This window comes from Salminus brasiliensis, chromosome 5, assembly GCF_030463535.1.
Source record: "Salminus brasiliensis chromosome 5, fSalBra1.hap2, whole genome shotgun sequence".
Taxonomy (NCBI): Eukaryota; Metazoa; Chordata; class Actinopteri; order Characiformes; family Bryconidae; genus Salminus; species Salminus brasiliensis.
The window spans coordinates 42,222,231-42,245,554 of record NC_132882.1 but is presented as its reverse complement, the minus strand read 5'-3'; the positions used below and the strand labels follow the sequence as shown (position 1 = coordinate 42,245,554).

General features: G+C 44.3%; 1 protein-coding gene across 1 annotated transcript in view; it reads right to left on the bottom strand.

The window, feature by feature from the left end:
• Nucleotides 1-14,018, bottom strand: part of efna4 (ephrin A4) — a 77,534-nt gene extending 63,516 nt beyond the window's left edge. Inside the window, exon 1 of the mRNA XM_072679036.1 lies at nt 13,562-14,018. Coding sequence (XP_072535137.1) covers nt 13,562-13,713 — 152 coding nt within the window. The 5' untranslated portion in view covers nt 13,714-14,018. The remainder of the gene's footprint in view (nt 1-13,561) is intronic.
• Nucleotides 14,019-23,324: the final 9,306 nt, after the last annotated feature.

The following is a 23,324-nucleotide window of genomic DNA, read 5'->3' as shown; positions in this document are numbered from 1 at the left end:
ACAGGGAGAAAGCCAAGAGATCTACAGGCCACACACACACACACACTGGTGTGCTAATACAGCAGGGTTAATGAAACACTTCCAGAGTTTATTTGACACCATATATCTCCCAGGACTGAAATGAAGGCTTTAAATATTGAAGAAGCAGAGTATAAAAAAAAATGAAGCCTGGACCAATTTGCTTCTGTACTTTTGCGCTGGAGCTAGGAGGCCACTAGAGCTAACAAGAGCTGGAAGCTAATGGCCCACAATTAGCAGCGTTTAAACCTGAGGACTGGCCCTTTTTCAGTTGTTAAGTGCCTTCAACCGGACTAGCTGACATAGTTTGACGCCATATGAACGGTTGCTGCTATTACTGTGTTTAGCTATAGGGCCTATTTGTCCATTTTTGAGGGTCATACAGGCCCAAAACCCACATTAGCAAGTCTTCGAGATATGACTGAACGACTCAACATGGTTTCAGGCCAGCGTTTAGCCTCTAAAGTGCCAGCTACAGGAATGATCTGGCTAAAATGAATATTTCACACAATTGTAGTGAGATGTTTAGTATCAAATTTTACATTGATGGTATTAAGCTGAGGCTCTTATCGAAGATGACTTACAAGGTTTTACAACAGAGGAGGGTCAATGTAGTGTTGGGAGTCTCGCCCAAGTACTCCTTATTATTGGTGTAGCGCAGAATAGTCACCCGGACCGGCAATCGAACCCCGGTCTCCAACGTGGTGTGGTAGCTCACACCAACCATAAATTGTTGCTTGTTTGCTTTAGGGCTACATCATTAGTCAACGTAATATTACTATATAACTAAAATTCATGACCAGTACATGACCAGACTGTCCACCCACTCAAACTGCATTCAGCTGGTCGTCAAAGCTCGTGCAGATCTGCTGATGTGGCGCAGTGGCTAACACCTCTCCTTGCTAGTGAGCTACTACACCAGTTCAATGACAATGATAACTGCTTGATTGTGCCCCTAACACTACCTTGGCCCAACTCTGTCAGCTAAATGCCGAAAACATAAAGGTTTAGTCCACCAGAATCAGAAATTAAAATTTTACGTGACCTTAGTAACAGCCAATCAAAACTGACATGCTAACGAGCTCATGCATATCAATGACCAGAGACCAACAGATATTTACCACAGTCTTCAGTCATGTACAACATTTTTGTGAGACTGTGTGGTGTTATGAATCGCCGACACGTCCTTCCAATAAGGGGAACGATCAGTAGAGGCTAACTCCATGGAAACTGTAAAACCCCTGATAATCCTTGTTTATAAACGTGCAAAATGTAACACTGCAATGCTCTGCTGGTGCGTTACAGGAGTGTGGCAAGCTAGGACGTAATACGAACTTTACGAACAAAACTAAGGCATGTGACCTACGGAGGCGTTGCTGCACAGTAGAACAGTGCACCACAACATCCAGAGTCTGCTAAATCTTCCCGAAGATCTTTCTTACTTTCTTATGGCGTTCTCCTGCTTGGCGGACATCAATTATTCAAGTTGTCAGAGTGCTAGACAGCTGCTTAGGAGGAGCCCATGTCTGCTGATACCCTAAACTACATTGACATGTCTGGGTGACCCAAATGAAGATCTGGCTGTGGGCTCTAGAGAAATGTGTAGTTACAAGCAAGATTTGGGTGACTATATGCTTCTAGTGTTTGTGGCTAATGTTAGCCTCGTAGATCCAGCACTAGCGGACACCAAACGTCTTGGCTTGATCAGCAACATCTGGAAATGTTTGGTTTATTCGCCAAACTACTCCTTTAACATTGAATAGGACTTGTTGGCTATATTAGCCTTGTAGCTCCAGGGCAAAACTAAAGAAGCGAACTTCAGACACTTTTGATTTTTCTCTAAGAGTTTGGGTAGGCTTCCCCTGAGGAGGGAGCTTCTTTAAGGCAGGACCCTGCATGTGTAATACTGAAAAGGAGACAATGAGATTGCCAATCCACGACTGATCCCCCACGACAGGCAGCACTGGAAATGTAATATCTCCACCGATACCTCTCCGCCACGCTAACGCAATTTCACAAATGCAGTAATACCTCCACAGCCCTCGGTAATTCGGTTTTCTCCCAGGAGTGTGTGCACGTGTGTGTGTGTGTGCACACTTATAGCCCCTCAGAGTTCAAGGTGGTTTGGTTGAGGAACCAAGGAGGTGAATAGGCGGTTGGGGGAGGGGTTGATTCAGAACAACACAGCAAAACACTTCACATCAATCCACAACAAACCCTACTGAGTGCACCTGAGACGCGTCATTCACTCAGACCCACAGAAAACACTCAGGAAGACCCCCACGGCTCCAAGGAGACAGTTCCATGCGCCACAGGTCCAATCAGCAGCCACTTTACGTGGGGGAGTGCGAGTTTCCGTCGGAGCATTCGAAAGCGGGTCGAGACACGCTGTAAAGACAGTGTGAGGGTGGACGATTTCGCCAAATCACATCAAAACCTGGTGTTCACATCAAATTTCTTCATTTTTCACCCATTTATTGTGGATTTATCCGTATCCGGCGGTGGCAAAAACACAATCTGGTAGCTGGGGTGTGTGATTTTCTATAAAAATAACGTTGGCTTGCCAGCGTAGTCTCAGAATAACGTTAGGTTTAATTCACGTGACGTAATGTCAGCGCAAAGAAGGTGCCCGGCTGAAAAACTGTGAACCCACCCTCGATGTGCTCTGTGCATGTTAGCTAGAGAAGCATTTTGTGAGCATTTCCCAAAACTACTGCTCTACGGCACACTGCTCTGCACATTCTAGCGTTTCCCTGCTTCCAATGCAACCAGTCCAACTAACGTATACCACAGCCAGAACCTGCTAACACTGACAAATCAGCCTCCTGTTACTCAGACTGTGAGAAGAGTTGCGCACTAGACTTACTACGGTCCACGGCTTTGCGTAAGCCTGCTATCTGAAAGAGGGGACAACAAAAGCAGAGGTGGGTGCAAGAGGTGGCGGAAGCACAGTAAGCGAGCCAGAGTATGCGCTAAGCTAATGGCTAACTCCAGCTGTTAATGTGGTCATTGAATATGGCTATTCTTACTGTGGTCATGGACAACCCCTTACTGAGCTGATATGGCAGAAAAAAACATTACCCTTCAACTTTATTGCTCTGTTTGGGTATCTTCTTTAGGTAAAATGACCCGCCCAGGATTACGTCACGGCAACCAGCAGCCATTCCTCCAGATCCTCGAAACAGGACGTGAAAAAAGAGGCGGGAATTTAAGGCTGCTGGTGTTCCTTACTCTCCTAATGTCTGGAACATTGCTAGTGCTGGGGGGGTCTACGAACAGGGTGGTTAATAGGCTTGGGCTTGATAACGAACCTTTTTAGGGTCTTTAGGGTTTGGTCTGAAGAGAGCTTTAACCACTTAAACCATTTCATTCACGGATCTTTGAGAAGTCGTGGCCTTTATTTAAGAACCCATGCATTTTTTCTGTGTGTGCATTTCATCAACTTTAAAGACGGGGGCGCTCAAATTTCCTTCCTCAAATCATCCAGGAATGACCTGGGGTGCTTGGACGCTGTTCGTTTCCGCATCTATTAAAGCCAATGTGCTGAACAGGGGGATGGAATTGCGTCAGATTCAGTCGGAGGTGCCGAGGTACGACTGCTGGGAACTAGTAGACACTCGCCGAAGAGGCCATGTTGCAACTCTCAGTGTTTCCAGCTCTGATGTTCAATGAACCAAAACAAAACCTGTTTTGTCTACGCACACACACACACACACACACACACACACAAACACACACACACACACACTCAGACTGAGCATCAGTAAAAGGTATGCAAAAAGATGATGTTTCATTCTCTTGCTCTCTCTCTCTCTCTCTCTCTCTTTGCAGACACATTCAGGCCACTGTCTGCCATGGAGACGCTGTTCTAATGATGCAACAGCGCTCATACACACACACACACACACACAAAAGCGAGGCGTATGAAGGTTAGAAAAATTGTGTGGTATCGATGCGGCCCTGCTGGTAGAAGCGCTACTGGTCAATATGGAGGTGGGAGATAATGGCGCAACGGAGCTGATAAACATCTGCATGTGGAATGGCTATCGATATTAGCCGGATGCCCAGGCGGTGCCGGGAAAGCACGCCGCTTCCTTTCTTCGCCACGTGGAGCCGGGGCGTGAGGGGAAAGCCGAACCCCAACCTAATCACCCAGAACCATCTGATTGAACACGTGCATTCAAAACATTTGTACCGGTAAACAGGTTAGGCGTTTCGGCTCGTTCCCGGGTGGTCTGGGTGGGAGGGGGGGGTGGTGGAGTGGTGGTGAAAAAAGCAGATCGATTTGCGACTCCGTACGAGCCTGTGTCGATTTCATCATCGCGTCCTCGCCGGCGGTAATGAAGACTGCGACGTCTTGGAAGTGGAAATTTTAGCTTCTGCTGCGGCTCGGCCGGAGGACAGCCTTTAGTAGGCCAATCTATCTGTGAGGGAAGGTTAGAAGCTGAGAAATTGCTCTGTAGAGTTTCTGAACTTTCCCTATCCCCGGTGGGCCAGGTGTCCTTTAGAGTGAAGAGTGATAGATGAACTTTTAGGAGCGAGGGAAGATATTCATGCAAAAATGTCTCTCCCTCACACTCTCTCTCACGCACTCTCTCGCGCTCCTGAAACGTCGGAAAAGGCTCATAATTACGAGCCAAGCAAGCAAACATAATTATGTTTGAGTAGATGAGTAGATTAGGCCCAAAGGCTACATTTCTTATTACATATGTAAACACTAATCACACAACGGACATGAGGCGGTTGAGATCAATACACCGAGGAGGAGATGTGACCTTTCATATTTACGTATTTCCTTTTTTTTTTCCCCGGTTGACGTTAATTAAGATGAGACACTAGGAATAGAAGGTTTCTGGAAATGCAGAGCTTTGCAAGTTCCCACTAAAACCAACAGCCACAATGGATTACTTCACTCCATATGCAGAGGCATACAGTGAGCCTGCATGCACACATAGATCATCCTTGTCATATAAAAATCTTGTATCTCCATTAGCGACATTTTTCTATTTTTTGACGTAATGCGAATCTGGCAGTAGTTCTTTATATTCTAGTCGAATTTCTTGATCAATAGACCGACAGAAAAGCTCTAGAGGCTTCTTTTCTTTTGCTTTTCTCTGTTTTTCTCCTCTAGAAATGCTCATAAATCAGTTAGAAATATAATAAATATAATCTTTTTACTGTGAATAACATTGAAAATGTTTAACACAAAGTTTGTCTTCTTTTCAATGTTTTTTTTATTATTTGCAAAATAACATTAAAAGGAAGACAAATGTTAAGTTTTGGCATAATTTTACAGGTGTCTACTTTAGTAAATGTCAGGCTTTTTTTTTTACATCCACGTATTTGTAAAGGTATAGGAACTTAATGCAGAAAAGAAAAGAAAGAAAAAAAAAAGGAACAGAAAAAAAGAAATTAAAAAAGAAAAAGACAAAAAACAAAAGGGAAAAATTTGAAAGAAATAAAAAAATAAAACAGAAAATTTAAAAGAAAAAAAAAAAAAAAGTGATTAAACAGAAAAAAAACAAAAGAAAAAAATGAATTTAATTGAAAATGAAAATTAAATTAAATTAAAAAAAGAAAAGAAAATGAAATTTAAAAGAAAAAAAAACAAAAGAAAATAATGAAATTAAAAAGTAAAAAAAGGAGAGAGAGAGAGAAAGACAGAGGGAGAGAGAGAGAGAGAGAGAGAGAGAGCTCTAGTGTGATCAGACGAGCTCAAATGCTGATGAAGAGTCGTGGCATAATTTTACAGGTGTGCATTTCAGTAAATGTCAAGCATTTTTATCCATGTATTCGTAAAGGTTCTCACTGAAATCCAGGTCCTCCGGTGTGACGCCATATTCTGACTTCCACTTCTACAAGCAACTTTTTTTTTAGTTGAAGGACCCCGTTCAAGGTCACGCTGAAGCCCCCTGTGAAGCCCCCTGCATGCCCGTGCTCATTTGTTTACTACTGCTACTACACTAAAAATAAAACAGGGTTCCTCAAGGGTTCTTTAGTAAACAATTTTCCCCACATGGATCTGTGACCCAAAGAACCATCGGAATCTGAGCGATGAATGAATCACCACTGCCCAAGCCCAATCTCAAGCCCAAAGAGAGAGAGACAGAGAGAAAGAGAGAGACAGAGAGAGAGAGAGAGAGCCCAAGCCCAATCTCAAGTCCCCACCCTGATTTCGGTTAGCATAGGTACATAGGTTTGGTTCTACCTTTGGTCCCTAACAGAGCCAGCACTTAGGAACACGCCCTTTGGCTGAAGTCACAGCTTGCAAATGCCTTTTGTAGCCTTTTATCCGAAGGATCTTTGCAACCCGCTCTTCCCGCCGACAGACTGGCAGCAGCACGACTCCAAAAGCATGGCGCATCCACCCTCGAGGTACAGGGGAAGTTCTCTCCTTCTTAAGAGTCCTCTATGAAGATTGCGGCTGTGCGAGCAATGCTGCACAGTAGAACGGTGCACACATTGAGCCACATTTCCTGCAGGGTCTTAGGGGTTCTTCCCAGCGGACGAGCAGTGCTCGGTCATCCAGACCTCGAGAAGTCTCGACCTCCACAGTTCCCCTGAACTGCTGTTTTAACTACCATTCCGCTCTTTAGAAAGCAAGCAAAAGCAAAAGCAAGCTGTAAACACTGGACTAGCTTCCAGTATCTTACTCCAGGACCAAAGGAGTCTGAAGGCACATCCCTTTGTAGAGGCAGCACATGGTCCAGCGCCACCACATGCAGGAGAAGAACAGGAAAGAGGAGCTCATCGACCGTCCCGAGGCAGGAACGCCGCTATTTAGGACTAGGTTTTGGTTCATTGCAATTTTCAGAAGGATGAGGAGGAAAAGGAGGAACAACAACAACAACAGTCAGGACTTTGGGAGAAACAGTCGAAGTCGGAAGTCCGCACGCTCAGAAGGAGCAATCACAGCGTCTCTGATTGAGCAAAATTACAGTGGGTTTGCAGCTGCTAATTTGAATGTGCGTGTGCTCGGCTGCATGCGCTCGCTCTCAAAGACACGCCGGCACGCCGCCCCGCCCTCTACATCGGGACCCAAGGAGAGCGTACGGCATTGTCTTGCGTGTGTGTGTGTGTGTGTGTGTGTGTGTGTGTGTGTGTGTGTGTGTGCGTGCGAGACACAGAGGGAGACAGAGACGCTCCTTTACGCATGCATTAACATTCACACGGAGACAATTGACTTAATTATGCAGAAACACAACTGAAATTACTCCGACTTCAATAGGACTGGATAACAGGAAGGTCTCAGTCGCTCCTGGTTATTAATTTGTGATTCATTTCTGAAAGGGTTTTAAAACAATGATTTTTATGATCTGAAAAAAAGGCCCAAGCATGAAGGCAAAAGGGGGAGGAAGGAGACAAAAAAAGAGGAGGCCTTTGGTATTTGAGGAGTATTAGAAATGTGTCCAAACTTGTTATGTGGGCGAGTCACACACGTAAAGAGCAGAGGGAGAGAGAGAGAGAGAGAGATAGAGAGAGAGAGAGAGAGCTACAGAAACAAACAGTTCAATTACGAAACATTCCCATGCATTTCCACGTACTTCGTACTCATCATCCGTCAGTGGTACAGTCATGCCAATAAAACTCTGAATTGGACTGAATTCATAGTGTCATCAAGTGTGGGAAAAAAAAAAAGAACAGACTGAAAAAGTACAAAGAAAAAAATAAAATAAAAAAATAAAAAGGAAATAAAAAAGAAAATAAAATGAAAAAGGAACGAAAAAAGTATATAAAAAGAAAAAGGAAATAAAAACAGAAAAAAGAAAAATGTAAGGAAGAGAAAAAATGAAGAAAAAAGAAGAAAAAACTAAAGAAAAAGGAAATAAAAAAGAAATGAAAAAATAATATAAAAAGAAAAAGGAAATAAAACATGAATAAGAAAAGAAAAGGAAAGAAAAAGGAAAAATGTAAGGAAGAGAAAAAATTAAGAAAATAAGACAAGAAAAAAACGAAAGAAAAAAGAATAAATAAAGAAAAGAAATAAAAAAAGAAATAAAAAAGAAAAAGGAAAAAACATAAAAGAAAAGAGAAAAAATCAAGAAAAAGGAAAGAAAAGTGTGTGAGAGAGAGAGAGAGTGAGAAAGAGTGAGAGAGCAGGAGAGAGAGAGGGAGTGTTCCTGAGAATTACTGTTACTGTTGTTAACCCCATAAACGCCCAGAATCCTCCGGCAGGTCCAGTCCTCCAGGCCTCCGGGCCTCATTCCTCCTACTTAATAACAGCTCAGTTGGTTGCATTGTTCTCTCTGTAATTGCTGTATAATAAAGCTCGGGATGGAAGAAGTCTTGGCATTGTGTGAACGGCTCCCGACAAACGGAACAACAGAAATGGTTCAGTAGGACTGTGAATGGAATCACGGCAGCGGAGCTTCAGGGGTGCTCAGTTACAGTCAGCTCAGCTGTAAAGAACAGCCTTTCACACTTTCTTATGACAGAGCTGTACTGGATACAGTACAGAGTCAGTAACGCTAACCCTGAAGTGAACAAGAGAGAGAGAGAGAGAGAGAGAGAGAGAGAGTGATGGTTATTAGTGAGTGATGTTTGTTGTTATCACGGCTGGTATTGCTGCTTGGTTGTCAGTGTATTATTACTGTTATTAACTTCATCATGTCGAGCTACAAACAGCTGGAAACTGTAAACATGTTCCCATCACACTTCATACGGTCATTCCAATAACACTCCTGAACTGAGAGAGAGAGAGAGAGAGAGAGAGAGAATAAAATAATAAAAATAATAATAATTAAAAAAGGGGAGATAATGAGGGAAAGAGGACACTAGAGACACACAGGACGAGACAAGGCTAGGAAAAGAAAAAAAGGGGGGAAACGACAAAAAAGCAACAAAAGGAAAGAATAATATGAAAAAATAAAAATAAAAGAGGAATAAAAGAATAGATAAAAAAGATAGATTAAAAAATAAACAAGAAAAAAACCTGAAAAAAAGAAAAGAAAAGAGAGAAAATAATGGAAAAAAAGGGCAAAAGAAGAGAACAAAGAAAATAAAGAATAACAATGATACAAAAAAATGTGATGAAAAAAAAGAAAATATAAATATAAAAATATATATATAACATTTTACATATATTATTATTATTATTATTATATAATACTGCATTTCACTGTAGGAACACCACACCAGCCTTCCAACACAGAGGTGGTGGTAGTGCGTGATTTTTTTTTCGAGGGTCTGGACAGCCGATTGATTGAATTCTTTTCAGACTGTTTGTTCACCGTTAATGAGCTGAAGCTGGAAAATAAATCAGGCTCTGCAGCATGACAATGATCCAAAACAGAAAAGCACATCTGAATGACCGGAAAGAAAGAAAATCTACATTTTAGACCAGCCTAGGTCTAGGATCAAAGGTCAAAGGGGTTTATTTGTTATTAGAATTGTGTATAAGAACTGCGGAGCTAGAGGTGGCAAATCCAGGTCCAGCCTAGGTCCAGCCCATCTCTGCTGCAGCTCCAGCCATTCAGGCAGTTGCAACAAAACCCTGGATTCGCCACCTCTGGAGCTAAAATTGGATCTAGAGAGAAGTGCAGAGAAGAGAAAGTCAACTCAACTATGGATGGTCCGGCTGGTAAATCTAGGACAGTTTTCTAAGTTTATGTTAAAATTTATATCCAAAACTAGTGCTGCTACTTTACTGAGCCTGGGGGACTCCAAGTGTTGTAGCCCATCATGCAAAGATTGCCTGGCTCAATGTCTGGTAATGTGCTCAATCCCCACCTGTAAGTCCCAGAGAGTACAACTGCAAAATGAGCCATGAGGCTAATGTTGCTAACAAGCTACCGAAGTTCATTGTCATGCATTGATATGCAAAACGATCTACTGTTAGCTGTAGAAATGGACGTTGCACAGCAGCCAGAAACTAGCCTAAATAAGCTGGCCTACATAGGAAAAAGCCAGATGAAGGGTAACCATCCACCGTACTGCCTCCACTGCGAGGACGGTGGACGGCTAGGATACGCTCGAATGCCGCCAAAAAGGAATTCCTCCCTAAAATATTCAGTGGCCCTCCTGTCCAGAGCATCGAAATTGTCCAAGCGCCACCATCACTCAGAGCTGATTATGCAGCTACTCTTGCAAGGAAGCGCACCGGGGCTACAATTAGCTTAGCGGTTTTATATACAGCGTACTGGCCTAGCAATAGCATGTTGCTTTTACATGTCTGGCCACGTGGCTTCCAGACAACAGTGGAAGAGGAAGGAACCTACAGCGATGCCAAATCTCCTTGGAGAAGGGAAAGGGAGGCCTTTTCCTGAGCCTGTTTAACACATGGAGCGAAACTGCCTTCACGATACCGAGCACGGGCCTACGCCACAACGTTCGGCATGAGGTTCAAGGCTGAACAGATAAATAGTACCAATAAAACATAAATAAATAAATAAAAGTGATGTCATAATAGGCCATCGTCCAGTCAGCTACTTGTAACTGTAGAGCCATGTTTTTAAATAAGGCTATAAGAACTAATATTTTCGTATTTTATAGAATATTCAAATGAGTTAAGAAAAAAACAAACAAATAAATGGTAAACAAAGCGCCACCATCCAATCAGCTACTTGTTATGGTAGTGCCAAGTTTTAAATAAGACTATTAAAAATATATATTTTAGGTATTGTTTTGCTTTTTAAGAAGGGAATAGAGAAAAATACAAATTAATAAAACTAAGTGGTCATATTAGGCCGTCATCCAATCAGCTACTCATTATGGTAGCGCCATATTGTTGAAAAAGGCTATAAACACTAGTTTTTTTGTTTGTTTGTTTGTTTTTTTCATTAAAAAAAAGAATAAAACCAATACACCCAATTATGTCATTATAGCCCGCCATCCAATCAGCTACAGAGCTAGTATTTATGCATTCCTAACACAAGAAGGAATCAGCTACTCGTTATGGTAGCGTACTGTATTTTATATAAGTATTTTATAGCATTCCTAATGTTTTACGAAGAGAAATGGAAAAATACAAAAATAAAAAAACTTACTACTTTACTTACTAACAACAGCTACTTGTTATAGTAGTGACAAGTTTTAAATAAGACCATCAAAAAATATTTTAGGTATTGTTTGCTTTTTAAGAAGGGAATGGAAAAAAATAAAAATCAATAAAACAAAGTGATGTCATAATAGGCCTCCATCCAATCAGCTACAGGATATGGTAGCGTAACGTTTCTTTTTAATGAAGCTACAGAACTAGTATTTATGTATTTCTAATACTTTAAGAAAAAAAGGTACAAAAAAAACAAACAAAGGTGACGTCATAACAGGCTGTCATCCAATCAGCTACTTGCCATAGTAAGAAGGGCCATACTGGGCTATAAAACCTCATTTTATAGTATTTAAAAAACATTTTAGTCATAATAGGCCGCCATCCAATCAGCTCCTTGTTTTATATACACACACACATATATATATATATATATATATAAAAACGAGTTCTTGAAATACACCCAGAACCCAAAATGCACTGCATTTAACATAATATATCACAACAAGAACACACTCCCAACCCCTGCAGCAAACACTTCTATCTGCCTGGGTTTTAATGAGGTCGTCATTATTTTGCTTTTGGAAACCAGATGTTTTCGTTTTTTTTGGCTTGTTTGGTGATCTATCTTTCTGTATCTATGAATATTAAATAGATCCAGTGAGCTAGCTCGCATCAAGTCTCGGCCTCCTTTGCTCCGTTTACACTGACTGGCTTCTGAAGAATCTGGATAAAACAAAACCAGTTCCTGACACCAAACCAGTCCAAACCTCTGCGGGGGTGAACGAGCCAAGCATCACTAAAGTAAAGTAAGCCTTGTTTTGGGACCACAACCATCACTGTTGCACTGATCAGGCCCCTGAATTGGATTAGGATTAGGATCAGACACAAACGGTTAGGCTTCATTAATCAGTTTCTTGGTGGGCTTTTCCATTGGGGTCTCACCTTTAACATAGACGCACTGGTATTTTATTGCGAGCGAAGTGATTAGCAGTTTGACAGCAGTGCAAAGGTGTAGGTTTCCTTGGGGAACTACTTTGCCTAAAACACCCTGCGCATAACCTTCCGCCATGGCTATTTAATTCCTTCTCACGACTTCTGCAGAACAATATATCGGGTATCGGACGATATCCTAGGACTATTTATAGTCATTTCATGTAATAAATGAAAGAATCGAATGTGAACAAGCTTTTAGAGGCGTTAAAACGCGGCACTGAAATACTATGGCCGCTTGGTTCCATTTGCTACCAGTGTAAACAGATTTTTTTGACTCTGTAAGATTCTCTAGATCAGATCGTTTCACACCAAACCCCTCAGAGCGACTTTGCTTACGTCTCAACCATGGAATTAAGCACATTCTCAGAGAGGCGGACTTCCTCTTTAATGGCCATCATCCCAGAATTTCACCTGCACAGCCCTTCTTTATGACCTATAATTAGCAGATGTGGAGTGGACAGAGGGTGTCATGTAAGTGTGTTTCGACTGGGATGGGTCTAATACAATCTGCACTGTTGGGACGTCCAATCCAAGCATCCCAGCATCACGACAGCATCGGACAATTTTAGTCTAAAGGAACTTCAGCTCTTCAAGAACTGGGCTACATTTAACACACACACACACACACACACACACACACACACACATATATACTCTTATGGGCAGCTGTTACCTGTCCGGGCCTTGCTAAGCTGGGCGGAGTGCACCTGGCCCTCAAGGCCTTCCTAAGCAACCAATAAGAACCCATGCAGCACCTGGACAGGTAGGTGAACCTCACACTTGCGCACCAAACGACCCCCATTAAACTCCTGCAGAGCCACAGAGATGGCAGGCCCCCAAACAGACAACCAGGTGTGTGCTTGCAGGAGTGTGTGCAAGTGTGTGTGTGTGTGTGTGTGTGTGTGTGTGTGTAAGTGTGTGTGCGCCTGCCAACAGACAAGAAGCAACAGAGCTCCTTAAATCTACTTTTGCAGGAGTTAAAGGGGCCGCAACCTTGCGGTTTGGCTACTTGGGGTCCTCTGACACTTCAACAGGCCGGTTATGCAAATGAGCTATGTTCGGATTGGCTCAACCTCATGTCCAGCCTGAAACACTAACATAATACCTCTGATAATAAATGATCAGCCATAACATTACAACCAATCCTCAGATCCTCCTCTAGTGAGGCCTGAGGCCTTGTCCTTGGACAGCCGGAGATGCTCGGAGCTGCCCAGTCCTCGAGCCATCACAGATCCATCACAGAGGCCTGGCTATCTGGAACTGACCGGTGTGCCTCCACCTGGTTCTAATGTTATGGCTGATCCACAGCGTATATGTGCAGGTATATTTGTGACATCACAAAACCCAACTCCTACATATGGGCCCTTTAAAGCAACGCACGCGCGCTCACGCACGCACGCCCCGAGCCTGTGGACGTTAAACGCGCGAGCCAAAAAGAGCCCAAAAAGTTCCACAGCTGCCAGTCCACCTTAAACAGCGCAGCAGCGCTTAAGGTGGAACTTTTCCAAACACATGCCCCACAAGTTCAGCCTCAGAGGCTCAGCCGTGGTCTTCACTCACCTCGCGTTCGTGGAGTTCCAGTAGACAACGTGTCTCTTGGCTAAGGCGCTCGAGAGCGCATGCAGCAGCAGGAGCAGCAGCAGGGTGGAGATACCGGGAGCTCCAGGGCACCGGGGGAAACCCATAGCTGCATCCAGCCCGAGAGTGCTCATTCCCGGCCGGGGGTGTGGGACCAGTCTCGGGGGGGTACTGCTCTCCTATCTGGACGGGTCAAGCCAAGCCTAGCACCTTCTGACCGCAGAAAAACAGCCCTCACAGTTGAAGTTTACCAGCAAGCTCCCCTGTCAACTCCCACCGCCCTCAAAAGTAACTCCAGGTAGGGTTCATCTGTCCAAACATGGTGGAGCCTCCAAATGAATACACTAATAGTAATAATAATAATAATAATAATAATATTAATAATAATAATAAAGAGAAAGGTCACTCCTGCCACCGCCGCTGGTATCTGACAGTGATCCGACGCGCCCTGAGCTGAGGTGATTACTTTCCTCTGGGGAAAGAAACTGCTCGAGGAGGTACGACGGGTGGGAGTGGCCACGCTAACTTTCCACCAATCGGAGCTGGCCTTGGGGCGGAGCCAGGGCGAGCCGCCACGCCCATCACTCATAAGTGAAGGACTCGAGCTGAATGAAGATGGGGAGCCTGGTGAGCTGGCCTGCCTGCTCCAACTGGTGCAGCTGGTTGAGCAGCAAAGCACAGCTTACATCTCCTCAGAAGGTTCTTCCATGGGAATCTGCCATAACATTAAGACCTGCATTGATTACTATCTGCTTGCAATGGCACCTGGCAACAAAAAGAAAAAAAAAAAAAAAGGGGCAGGACTTTGTACAGCGAAATGTGTCTTCCGCATTTAACCCATCTGGTAGTGAACACACACTCACACACACACACATGTGTTAGGGGCAGTGAGTACACAAACACACCCAGAGCGGTGGGCAGCCAACTCCAGCGCCCGGGGAGCAGAGAGGGTAAAGGGCCTTGCTCAAGGGCCCAACAGTGGCAGCTTGTCGAGCCCGGGAATCGAACCCACAACCCTGTTATCGATATCCCAGCGCTCTAACCGCTGAGCCACCACTGCCCATATTATTATACTTTATTAGAGATTACCGAATACCGATTACCGAATACCATCTGTACCACTTGGAAATTGCACTGGAGCAGCCAATGAGGTGGTGTTTACAAGGGTGACATTTGAGATTCTAGATGATACATGAAGTTAGGGGTTGTGACACATTGACTGCGACCTTTGACCTTTGGTATATGTTTTTAAAGCAGTTTTTAATCGCATTCTCGATGCCGTTGTTTTGGGATCTACTGCAGACCTCCATATGCCTAGTGGGTGGGTCTTCCGACATGCACCCGGACCGGGCGAGGCTGTATTTACTAGCTAAGCGTCTGATATGTGTTAGGCCTTGGGCAGCAAGTGGACAGTCAGACTCAGAAGGCGATGTGTTCTCGAAAATATTTCAATGAACGATTGCAACCAGATGGACTGCCATTTAACTGGCGCGCGACGGCCCTCGCACCACACACCGCCACTGGTAGCATCGAGTCCTAGCTGGTGGTGAGAATTGGCCATACAAGTCAAACCTACCCACCTAGTGTCGGGAGCATTGCCAGGCTGGGGGAGGTATGGGAGGGTGGGTGAATTGGCAGAACTAAATTGGGAGAAAAAGTGGGGAGGGGGGGGGAGTACACAACCATAGACATGCACACCTAGGAGGCGCACTGGCGTCCGCCATGTTGGTCCAGGCAAGACCTGGCCTGTAAACAAATACGAGGAACCGGAGGAGCTGCAGTCTCAAGACCGTTTCCATTCCTCAAGTGATTTGAATGAGTCACTTTTATATTTAAGGGGTTTTGATCTACATTGAGAATGGAAATGATTTAGAGAGGAGTGTGTGTTAGCGTTAGGCTTAAGCTAACGTGGTGCCAAAAACTGGATCTGGAGTATTTCCCTTTGTTTGACACATGTGGAAACGTCCCTTTATAACTGAATGCACAGGGAATGTACATAGAAGGTACTGTGGAAATGGCCTTTTCTGTCTACGCCTCCCCAATTAAGGCGTTGAGACCTTAATTGTAAAAACTGTAACATAATCTGCAAATACAATTTTTTATTTTTATTTTAAAGCTGTAGTTTTTTAAAGCTGTAGGCTGTAAGATACACCTTCACTGATAAATATATGATTTAAAAAAATAGTACAATATAAACAGTATGGAATATAAGTGTAATATAGTGTAAAGTAAGATGTAGGTGAATATATACAGTACTATATACAGTACAGTACAGCAGTAATAATAATATTAATAGTAGCCTATACATACATGTAGACATGTACAAACATGTAGAGAAATACATAATTTAATATAAATAATAATAATAAAACATGAACAATATCAGTATAAATAGTAATATAACAGTCGCATAATATTGTACATAAAATAGTATACAATAGCCTAATAATATAATACTGTATAGCTCTCAGCATTATGTTGTAATGGCCAAATACAAAACAACCAAAAAAAATTAATAGTTCAGACTTGTTAAAGGTAATTCCCCGAGCTCTGGTTTGGACGGTATGGCGTTATTATGTACAGCCTTTCGAATCAGGTATCTTTTTGCCAGTATAATAACAAATAATGAGAAGTTGATTGGACCAATATGGCGGCCTGTTGACGCATGATCCAGCGTCTAGTTCTATATGTTTATGAGGCCAACTACTCTTTCTAGGGTTCCCGACCACAGGATATTGGGTCAGCATATTAAAGGAGGGGCATTTGCCCCATGAACATACTGGGTAACGGCTGAAATTTTCTAGGAAAAAATCCTAGAAATGCCATCATTCAGAGGAAAATTCCAAACGAGTTTGATTATAGCCATTCAGCGAAACTCTTAAGGATAGGTTTGGCCCACAAAAAAGAGGAGGCTTCGTCCACCCTAGTTACCCTAGACATTATATGATACTTGAGCCTCAAACTGTGGAATCCAACAGACCAACAGAAACCCCCTGAGACTCTTTCAGGGTTAAAGTCCCTGACAAAATAGCAAATGTGGCTTTAACTGTTGCGTAGTGGTCAGAGCTTGACACAAAGGCCAGTCAGCATAAAGGAGTCAGCAGTGAGGAGAATGGCTCCGAAGGGGATGCCATTTGCGCTAAGCTCTGCTGACGAAATTGAGGGTTTGTCCCTAAACCTGCTCTCAGAATGGCAGAGTACATTGTACTTGTTGGCACACGTGGACGTGTGGTTAGACATGTCTGAAAATGGACAGGGCTGGTCAAAGCAGTCCAAAAAGAGATAGCCGTTGCAGATGGAGGGGCTTTGACTGAAGGGATTCGGTCCTCGGTTGGTGATGTTTATGTTTATGTAGCCTTTGCTAGTTTGCGGCAGGGCCTGTGAAGTCCTGTGAGGGCCTAAAGACTAAGTGATTAGTGACCAATCAAGCAGACGCTAGGCTAATGTTGCTACATAATAATGGGCCTAGACTGACACCAATCTTTTTTTACCAATGATTTTTAATGCAAACAAAATGTTATCCTAGCTTTAGATATTTTGTATGTCTGTAAAAGAGATGTAAAGAACATTTATATTGGTGAAGAACCATTACGTCAGGTTCTTTAGATCTTTTTTAGATCGTTTTTACACTCGCATCGCTTTTCCAAACATGCCCCCTCATGGGACTGAACGTGGTTCTTCAACTTCATCACTCAAAAAAATCTCTTAAGACACATTTACTTTTAAGACTGTTGGTAAAGATGGAAAATTCAGGTCCAGAAATTAAAACTCCGCCCCAAGTGGGGCCTGGGCAGCTCTGTAAGCTCAGGGAAACTCCCCCTGGTCCTAGCAATGCCTCCAAAGCTAGGAGGGTGAAGACTAGACCACCAGCTTAATGCAGCATCGCTAGATAACCAGCGTGGCTCCCCACCAACATCACACTAGGAGTGAAGCCACCCCTGAGAGAGCAAGTCCAATTGTGCTCTCTCTGGACTCCGGCTGCTGATGGCGAGCAGCATGACCAGCATGACTCTTGGTCTTGACTCGGCCTCGGCTCTAGCGCCCATGACTACAACGGTAGGCTCTGGACCCACCACGACCTTGTCCAGGAAGACGCGGATAAGAAGATCACCAGCAGGGGATCATCAGGGCTTCTAAATACTTCTGCAAGGCTGCTTTGCCATCAGCAGCCGGAGTCCCAGAGAGCACAATTGGCCGTGCTTTCTCTCCGGGTGGGTAGGTGGCGCTCATTCCACCTCATCACTCTTAAAGCGATGTTGGCCGGCACAGGCGTCTGTTAGCTGGTGTGGCGGAGCTACGGACCTGACGCTTACCTCTAGCAGTTCGCAGTTCGAGGTGGTGGCTGGCTTTGCGCGTATCGGAGGAGACCTCTTCGTGTCGGGAGCGTTGCTAGTGCTAGGTGGAGCTACGGAGGCTTGGGTTCCACATGATAATCACGACAAGGAATAAATAAAGTGGCGTCGTGCTGCGGTGGCTTATTAAAATGACTAATACCCCGGAATCTATCGGAGACTAAGGTGCTTAGACTTGCTACGCAATGTGTGGCTAAGTAGGCTAGAGTAGCGGTCTCTATAGAGGCGTACTTTACAGAGGTCGCTACACTGGGAGTGTAACTGGGAGCGCGGGTTTATTAGGTGTAGATTAGACGGCGGCCTGTTTTTCCCTCCCTTCACCTCAATTTTGTCGAACAGCAAGAACGCTGACAGCAGAAATGAACTAGCATCCTGAACAGGCCTCATTAGGAGCGTCTCAGCATGCGTACGTCTGAGTTATCAAAGAAGACAAATGCTTGGATAAACTTGGGGCTTGTATGTGTGTGTGTGTGTGTGTGTGTGTGTGTGTGTGTTTCTCTGCGCTCCATAACTCATGAGAAGTTGTAAATATGTAGGTGGGCCTTATTATGAGACTGAAATACCAACTGTCTATGTGTGTGTGTGTGTGTGTGTGTGTGTGTATGTGTGTGTGGACTATAGGTCATGCAATATAAATGTGTTGGTGGGCCTTATTATGAAAGTGAGAGGAATACCAACTCTGTGTGTGTGTGAGTTTCCGTATGGATTATAAGTCATGCAATGTAAATGTGTAGGTGGGCCTTATTATGAGTGTGTGTATGTGTGTGTGTGTGAGGGAACAGGTGAGCGAAAGCAAGAATTAATTTGCCTCGTTGTCGTCACGAAGCCCCCATGGGAGGACACTTGCGTGTGTTTGCGCAGTAATCACCATGGGCAGCCGGTGGTCCTTCGTTATTGCTACCGGTGAGAGCTCACACAAGGCACACACACAAAAAAGACACAACACAGGCTAAATTACCGCCACCTTAATTCCTGTCGCCCGGTCATTAATATTACAAGACTGCATGGCGGAGAATCCCGCCACCCCGTAACACGCTCACACACACACACAGTCCCCGGGGTGACTTTGGCCTCTAGGGGATTCCTCAATCCTCCCGGTACGCTGGCGCTCCCGGAGCGTGGAGCATAATTACTCTAAAGGTCTCACCCGCCGAGGCCTAATGCGCCCACCCTTGTTGTTATTTAATTAATAAAGAAGAACGATAGTCGTACCAGACTATTACATGAAACGGGCACAGTCGTACCTGCGGTGACACCAGCGGCTACAACTCACTGCGCCCAGAATTGACGCCCTATTGCGCCCTGTGTGATACAACGGAGAAGCGTAATTAGCATGCTAACAGAGGGAACCAAATGAATCATGAGTCGAGTAGGTTTGCTCAGCATGGTATTCGTCATGGGAAGTCTGTCAGTGCAGCAATTATGCAGTGATGGTTAAGTCAAAAATGCAATGAATGCTATTGTCCCTTTCCCCAAAATGTTGGTGTCAGAAATTATTGCTGCTTTTTAAATGCCACTTATGCTGTCAAGATGTGAAGCATGGGGGTGGCAGCATCGTGTTGTGGACAGCCGTTTCCTAAGAGGGGCAGATAGACGGTGCAAAACACAGGGACATATAGCAAGACGACCAGCTTCAGCTAAAACTGCCCATTCCTCAACATGGGGGTGAAGCATGGGGGTGGTAGCATCATATTGTGGACAGCTGTTTCCTAGAAGGGACAGATGGACAGTGCAAAACACAGGGACATACCACAAGACACCCAGCTTCAGCTAAAACTGCCCATTCCTCAACGTGGGGGTGAACTATGGGGGGTGTGAGCATAGTGTGTGAACAGCCGTCTTCTTAGGAGAGACAGAAGGACGGTGCAAAACACAGGGACATACCACAAGACCACCAGCTTCAGCTAAAACTGCCCATTTCTCAACAAACTAAGGAACAGCAATGTGAAGCATGGGGTGGCAGCATCGTGTTGTGGACAGCCATTTCCTAGGAGGGGCAGATGGACGGTGCAAAAGATGGACATACCACAAGACCACCAGCTTCAGCTAAAACTGCCCATTCCTTAACAAACTAAGGAACAGCAATGTGAAGCATGGGGGTGGCAGCATCGTGTTGTGGACAGCCGTTTCCTAAGAGGTGCAGATAGACAGAGCAAAAGGGACAGGGACATATAGCAAGACGACCAGCTCCAGCTCCAACTGCCCATTTCTCAACATGGGGGTGGCAGCATCGTGTTGTGGACAGCCGTCTTCTTAGGCGAGACAGAAGGACGGTGCAAAACACAGGGACATACCGCAAGACGGCCAGCTTCAGCTAAAACTGCCTATTCCTCAACAAACTAAGGAACAGCAATGTGAAGCATGGGGGTGGCAGCATCGTGTTGTCCCTAGGAGGGGCAGATATACGATGCAAAACCTACGACCTCCGGGCTATTGTTGTAGACCATTACACCGCCAAACCACTCGGAGATACCCAGCCAACTCCTCTTTGGTGTTGAAGTGCTCACAGTAACTTGGGGCTACTGGAGAACAACACTATTGCTATGCTTATCACTCCTGTACACTCCTATTATTTATGTGATTACTGAGTGCTATCAACTCTCCATAGAGCTCAGTAATGCTTAGACTGACTAGCGTCATTCATTTAGCAACTCCTCGTGCTTTAGCAGGAACGTGCTTAGCAACAGAAGCTGTTTGTTGAGTTTGGAAAAGCTAGCTACATATTTGTTATTTAAAAACTTCATCAACACACTTTTACTGCTAAATTATCCACTGAGCTCCATGTTCAATGCCACATTTCAACATTGGACACATTTCAACACTGTTTCTATGCATTCCATGACCTCTTCCCAATTCTGGCCTGTCAAATTGGTCACTACTCAGTATTCCAGAGACTCGTAGTTTACAAATGGAGCTCAGCCCTTAACCCTGTTGCAGGGACAGTGTCAGCAGTGGGATTCGAACACAACATTAGAATGTCTAGCTTTGAATGCTGACTCTAAGGTTGTCCAAGACAAGTCCAAGACATAGACAAGTCAAGATCGAGCCAAGACTGAATCTAAAAGGAGTCCAGATTAAGTCAAGACCAAGACCAAATGCAAGCAAGATGGGGTCAAAGCAGAGTGCAAATGAGAGTAAGGTAAAGTCAAGGCCAAGTCCAAATAAGGAAAAGACCAAATCATGACTGAATCCAAGACCAAGTCAAAATAAGATCAAATCCAAGAACCATTCTAGGCCAAGTCCAAATAAATGAGACTAGGTCAAGGCCAAGTCCAAATAACAGTAAGACCAATTCAAGGCCGAGTCCAAATGAGAGCGAGACTAGGTCAAGGCCAAGTCCAAATAACAGTAAGACCATGTCAAGGCTGAGTCAAAATAAGAGTGACAGAGTAGAGACCAAGTCCAAATGAGAGCGAGACCACAACAAGGCAGAGTCCAAATAAAAGTAAGACCAAGTCAAGACCAAATAATGTCCACATAAGAGCAAGGTCAAGTCAAGTGGGTTTTATTGTCATTTCAACTACATACAGAGTACACAGTGAAACGAAACAACGTTCCTCCAGGAGCATGGTGCGACATAGACACAGTGCATACAGAACACAAGTGCAACACAAACAAACAAGTGACAACACAACACAGTACAGACCAGAGAATAATAAATAATTGACGGTAGTGTGCAAATTGTGCAATGTGCAATAAATAGAGTCCAGTGAGGTAGTAAAGGAGAGAGACTCCGATGATCCTCTCAGCTGTCCTCACAATGCGTTGGAGGGACTTGCGGTCAGAGGCTGTGCAGGTCCCAAACCAGGCAGTGATGCAGCTGCTTAGGATGCTCTCTATGGTTCCCCTATAGAAGAGGGTGAGGATGGGTGGAGGGAGACGGGCCTTTCTCAGCTTTGAGACCAGGAAGTTAAGCCTGCTGGGCCTCAACACCCCCCTCTGCAACTGGTTGAGACCTACTTCAAATGAGAGCAAGGCCAAATCAAGACTGAGGCCAAATGAGAGCGAGAATCAGTCAAGGCCAAGTCCAAATAAAAGTGGGACCACAAGTCAGGACCATGTTAAGGCCAAGACCAATCAAAACCAAGTCTGAAAATGAGAAAGATGAGAATGAGAATGAGAGAAATTCAAGCTCAAGTTCAAACGAGAATGAGAATCATTTAAGGCTGAGTCGAAGTAAAAATGAAATTAGGTGAAGGCCAAGTCCGAATAAAAGTAAGACCATGTCAAGACCGTGTCAAAATAAGAGTGACCGAGTAGAGACCAAGTCCAAATGAGAGCGAGACCAAGTCAAGACCATGTTAAGACCATGTTAAGGTCAAGGCCAAGCCCGAATAAAAGTAAGACCAATTCAAGACAGAGTCAAAATAAAAGTAAGACCAAGTCAAGACCATGTTAAGGTTGAGTCCAAATAAGTGAGACTAGGTCAAGGCCAAGCCCAAAAAAAGGTAAGACCAAGTCAAGGCAGAGTCAAAATAAGAGAGACAGAGTAAAGACCAAGTCTAAATGAAGGCAAGACCAAGTCAAGGCTGAATCCAAATTAAAAGTGAGACCATGTCAAGACCAAGGCCAAATAAGAGCAAGCTCAAATTGAGACCCAGTCCAAATAAGAGCGAGAGCAACTGAAACCCAAGTTCAAATGAGGGCGAGAACCACTTAAAGCGGAGTCCAAATAAAAGTGAGACGAAGTCAAGACAATGTCAAGCCCAAGGCCAGGTTAAAACCATGTCCAACTGAGAGCAAGACCAAGTTAAGATCAAGTCCAAATGAGAGCGAGAACCATTCAAGGCAGAGTCCAAATAAAACTGAGACAAAGTCAAGGCCAAGTCCAAGTCTAAATGAGGGCAAGACCAAGCCAATACACAGAGTATAAATGAAACTAGGTCAAGACTAAGTCAAGCCAAGATCAAATGGGATCAAGACCAAGTTAAGGTCAAGACCAAGTCAGGGCTGAGTGGAAAAAGTGGAAAGAACTGAAAAACACTGGACTTTTCCTTTAAGCTGTTTTACGCAACTGGGTCCAGGAGCTGAATCTGAGACCCTTGTTCTACTGACTTCCCGAAGACTGTTTTTTTTTTTGTTTTTTTGTTTTTTTTCTTGCTGGGTTGTAGTTTGTAGTTTGCGTTTGAGCAGCTGAGAGCTCTTGTGGAGGTCATATCTGCAAGCGTAGGGGAGTTGTGATGTGTATAAATGAAGGGCTGGGTGCAGGCAGTCCGGGCGGACCGGGCCGGGGCTATTGTGCGGCGGTCTCAGCAGTGCTGGGGTAATTAAGAATCGGGGCTAAACGGGGAACAGTCACCTTGTGCTCCTTCGGGATCCTCTGTGTGAAGCGCACTTCTAAACTCGGAGCTCAGGTGCCGCTCCAAATGCATGCCCCAATCCCCCACCGATAA